The 5,183-nt window shown below is 31.3% G+C and overlaps 1 protein-coding gene across 1 annotated transcript; it reads left to right on the top strand.

Annotated features, from left to right (window-relative positions):
* Nucleotides 1-2,623: 2,623 nt before the first annotated feature.
* Nucleotides 2,624-5,183, top strand: LOC124807918 (heat shock 70 kDa protein-like). The gene is made up of 4 exons (XM_065812465.1): nt 2,624-2,901; nt 3,046-3,119; nt 3,254-4,750; nt 4,889-5,183. Exons 1-4 carry the CDS (start codon nt 2,697-2,699, stop codon nt 5,072-5,074), a joined length of 1,962 nt encoding a protein of 653 aa, XP_065668537.1. The 5' UTR covers nt 2,624-2,696; the 3' UTR covers nt 5,075-5,183.

Here is a 5,183-nt window from a genome sequence, read left to right as displayed (position 1 = left end):
AAAAACTATCATTTAAAAATTCATTGACAATCTTCAGTTATTAAACATAAACTTTGTATAAAATTAAAATAGATTATCATTAAGTCAAACACAAGTTTATATTACTAGAACTGTAGCTGAGATACTGGAATTAAACAAATCTTTAAAAAAAAAAAATGTAAAAAAAAAAACATTTTATGATTAAGTAACAATATTTGTTATTTTTCAGTTTATTTTTATAAAACTTTCGATGCAAATAAATCAGATTTTAAAAACAAAACCCTTGCAGTTTTTTTCTTTTTTTTTAATTTTTTATTCTCAAGTTTGTTACATATAGAATTACCATAGGAAAAAAATTCAGAATCTTATCTTTTAGACATCTCAAGATAAACTTCTTTTTTTCTACAGGGTGTCAGAAAAGTTAAGAAAAGGTCTGCACCATTTTGAAATTGAAACTTCATGTAGAAACTTTAATTTTGCCGTGCCATCATTTTTTAGCTCTTCATCTAAGAAAATAGTTAGGCACAAATTTTCATCACCATAGAACAAATATTACATAAGTAAAAGCTAATTGTGTGATGCATTGTCATGTTGCATCACAATTGATTTTTAAAGTGCATCGCAATCGATATTTTAAACGCATTGTATGCATTTAAAAAATCAATTGCAATGAAAAAAGGTCAAAGAGATTGTGACTAAGTATCCATATCTCTAAATCCATAAGAAGTTCGACACTAAAACTTGGAGTGAAGTTTTTTTCATTCATTTAAGCTTGTTTAACAAAAATCATCAGAATATGAAATAGCACGCTATCAAAAAACAAAAAGGGAGCCAGAAAGAAGAAAAATAAGAATACAACAGAAACAAAATCAAAACAAATGTTAGATAAAATACTAGATCATATGTAAAAAGTATTAAGAAAACAATGCGAACAACAAAAAAAACCTTCAATAGTAACAAATTATAAGTAACAAAACTTGAGTATGAAAACAGAAAAACTGACAACATATACTAATTTTGGATATTGGATAAACAGAAAAAAAACCTACAAAAAATAAAACAACAAAAAAACTATAGCACTGATAATCTATATCTTAATGACTACTTGGAAATCATTTATTCTTTTTTATTCAAACTTATAGATTATTATTTTTTAAAGTTAATTTCTCTATTTATTTATTTTTACTTTTAAATTCTTTTTTTTTTTTTTTTCATTGAAAAAAAGACAATGCTACTTGTAAATGCATTTTGATGCCAATGAAAGCACCACTTATATTGCATAGTGGGATGCAGCTTCCTTGAATTCTTGTATTGTCAAAAACAAACCAGAATCAATCTTCATTTTAAGAAGAATATAACAAAAACTCAATAAACAAAGCATCAAGTTATCCGCAGATTTTAAGTTGAAGTGCACTTATTCCAACTTTGATTTTAATTGCAAGAATGCAAGCCTTGGGAAACTCCTATAAGCATAGAATTTAGCATTAGAAGAAAGATAGGAACAAATAGAGAGTTGGAGAGATATGATTAAAACAATGTGTGAATGACTTTTCTAATAGCATCATAATGTAACTTTGATAACAGAATTCTATGATTTACAGTATCAAATGCCTATTGCAAATCAATTAAAACTCTATAGTGTTGTCTAAAGCCAATAGTTACAACTATACCTGTGAGCACTTGGTTAGCAAGATGCTTTCTGTGAAATGCCTTCTCTAGCTTATACAGGCAATTGCACTAACTTATAAAGCTGTCTAATCTTTTGTATGTAATGTTTTCATTCATCAATTTGTTCAAATGTATAATATATGTGTAGAGTTTAATCAGGGTATACTTTTATGGAATAAGAATAAGTATAAGTATTAAATGATGTGCATTTCTAATAGACTTGAATGCTTGTAAAAAGAAAATAAATTTGTTCAGCTTGAACATTATAGATGTAACACGTTTTTTTCAATTTTTTAAAACACTTATGACGTGCCCAGGATGCCAAAATATGTATGTTGATACTGTTTTAAAAAAGACTTTCAAGAACAGAAGCCAAAATGTTTGATAGTAAATGAGAAACCGTAGATAGAAAAATAAGTTAAGGCTCTTTTTTTTAATGAAATAAAAAAATTTGCAACAAGATTAATTACCCAGAAGACCAGAATTTCTGGCAGAAATATATTAATTTTTATCATATCTATCCTAAGAAAAATATTAATTTTTATCTTATCTATCCTAGATTAAAGACATAATATATACAAATATATAGGCTTAATAATGTAATACTTTACTGCATTATAAGAGCAACAAGATTTGTCACTAAGCTAATACTAAGGTAACATTATTAAACTTTATGTTCGATGCTAAACTAGAAAACTAGAAAAATCCAGAACAGTTTATTACCAGGGAACGAAAAAAAAAATTCATTAATTAGTTTATAAATTTTTGAAAGAAAATTTTTTTATAAAGTAACAAATGAATATTACACTGTTTATAAATTTTACTTTCATATTACATTTGATTTTCAAAAATTTTATTATTGTAGCATTGTACAATAACAACCCTCGATTTGTACCCCCGTATTACAAAAAATTCAAGATTTAACCTTCCGCTCAGAAACGGTATAAATTGAGAACAACGTATTTCTATGAACAAGTAATAAAGAAGTCGACAAATCAATAAGGCGAGTGCAAAGAAAAGAGCATTAAATATAATTTCAGAAAATAAAAATGTCAAAAGCACCAGCAATCGGAATTGATCTTGGAACAACATACTCTTGTGTTGGAGTTTTTCAACACGGAAAAGTTGAAATAATTGCTAACGAGCAAGGAAATCGGACAACTCCGAGTTATGTCGCTTTTACCGACACTGAAAGATTAATTGGGGATGCAGCAAAAAATCAAGTAGCAATGAATCCTTCAAACACAGTGTTTGGTAAAAATTACAAAAGTTATCTTAATCTTTATTAGATAAGCTAACAATGTTTTAAATGTTTCACCCCTAAAATGTGCATGCAATGGTTGTAAGACTAGCATAAAAAGCGAGGCAAGAGATTTCATTTTTGTTATTTTTTTTTAGATGCAAAAAGGTTGATTGGAAGAAAATTCAACGATCCATCGGTTACTTCAGACAGAAAACATTGGCCTTTCAATGTGAGTATTTATGTTTGTGCTCTTTTACATTACTCGTTCTTAGGCATTTCATTCATCCATCTTGTTTTTTCGCAAGGCTGTTGCGCTATAGAACGTACGCTGTAATTTTAACTTTTTTTCCTTTGTTTTTATAGGTTATAGATGAGGGGTCTAGACCAAAAATTCAAGTTGAATTCAAAGGAGAAACTAAATCTTTTTACCCAGAAGAGATATCGTCCATGGTTTTGCTTAAGATGAAAGAAATTGCGGATGCTTATCTCGGTAAAAAAGTCACAGATGTTGTAATTACTGTACCAGCTTACTTTAATGATTCGCAAAGACAAGCGACCAAAGACGCTGGTGTTATTGCCGGGTTAAACGTCCTACGTATTATTAACGAGCCAACTGCAGCTGCTATTGCATACGGTCTCGACAAAAAAGTGGGAAAAGAGAAAAACGTGCTTATTTTTGATTTGGGCGGTGGCACCTTTGATGTTTCCATTCTCGCCATAGAAGATGGTATATTCGAAGTAAAATCAACTGCAGGCGACACTCACCTTGGTGGCGAAGATTTTGATAACCGTCTTGTCAACCATTTTGTTGAAGAGTTTAAGCGAAAGCATAAAAAAGACATTTCTAGCAATAAAAGAGCTCTTCGACGTCTAAGAACAGCGTGTGAAAGAGCCAAGAGAACACTTTCAGCAAGTACGCAAGCGAGCGTTGAAATTGACTCGCTGTTTGACGGTATCGATTTTTACACGTCGATTACTCGAGCACGTTTCGAAGAGTTATGCATTGATTTGTTTAGAGGTACTCTTGGCCCCGTTGCTGATGCCATTAGAGATGCTGGAAAAAACAGCAACGGTCAAAATTTTTCCAAGTCTGATATACATGAGGTTGTTTTGGTTGGTGGTTCTACTCGCATTCCAAAAGTACAAAGTCTTCTCCAAGAGTTTTTTAACGGAAAAGAACTTAACAAATCTATTAATCCAGACGAAGCTGTAGCTTACGGTGCTGCCGTTCAAGCGGCCATTTTGGCTGGCGATAAACACGAGGCTGTTCAGGACCTTTTACTTCTTGATGTTGCTCCTTTATCACTTGGAATTGAGACTGCTGGAGGAGTGTTTACCCCGCTGATTAAGAGAAACACTACTGTTCCGACGAAGTATTCTCAAATATTTTCTACGTATGCTGATAATCAACCTGGTGTCCTAATTCAGGTCTTTGAGGGTGAAAGAAGCATGACAGCTCATAATAACTTACTTGGTAAATTTGAACTTTCTGGAATTCCACCTGCTCCTAGGGGAGTCCCTCAAATTGAGGTAACCTTTGATGTCGATGCCAATGGTATTTTAAATGTTTCTGCGTTGGACAAGAGCACCGGAAAAGAAAACAAAATCACTATCACCAATGATAAAGGTCGTCTTTCTAAAGAAGACATTGAAAGAATGGTTCAAGAAGCAGAAAAGTACAAAGCTGATGACGATATTCAGCGAGACAGAGTTCAAGCGAAGAACTCTTTGGAAAGCTACTGTTATAATATGAAGCAAACTGTAGAAGACGAAAAAGTTAAAGGCAAAATCAGTGAAGAAGATAAAAAAACAATTCTAAAAGGCTGCAGTGAAACAGTAGAGTGGCTTGATAGAAATCAAGTAAGTTATTCGTTGTTATTTTTGACTTTAACTTTTGCCATAACTAATATCTTAACTAACAAATTGCAATGTTGAAGTATCGGAGAAAAAGCTTCTACTTTTTTTTTCATTTTGTTTCATTTTTTTTTTTTAATGCAGACTGCCGATAAAGACGAGTTCGAACACAAACAAAAAGAACTTGAAAAAGTGTGCAACCCTATTATTACAAAACTTTATCAAGCTGGCGGTGTTCCTGGAGGCATGAACGGCAACATGCCTGGAGGTATGCCTGGTGGCTCTTACAAACCTAGTTCTGGTGGACCAACTATAGAAGAAGTTGATTAAAGTATTTATTTAGCGTGTTAATAAATTTTTTTTTATTGTTTGTACGATATTTGTAAATATTTTTAAAGCATGTACATTTTATAGAGCTAATAAAAATGACAATTTTTAA

The sequence above is a fragment of the Hydra vulgaris genome, chromosome 12, assembly GCF_038396675.1.
Source record: "Hydra vulgaris chromosome 12, alternate assembly HydraT2T_AEP".
In the NCBI taxonomy this organism is placed as follows: Eukaryota; Metazoa; Cnidaria; class Hydrozoa; order Anthoathecata; family Hydridae; genus Hydra; species Hydra vulgaris.
This window is presented reverse-complemented; position numbering and strand designations above follow the sequence as displayed.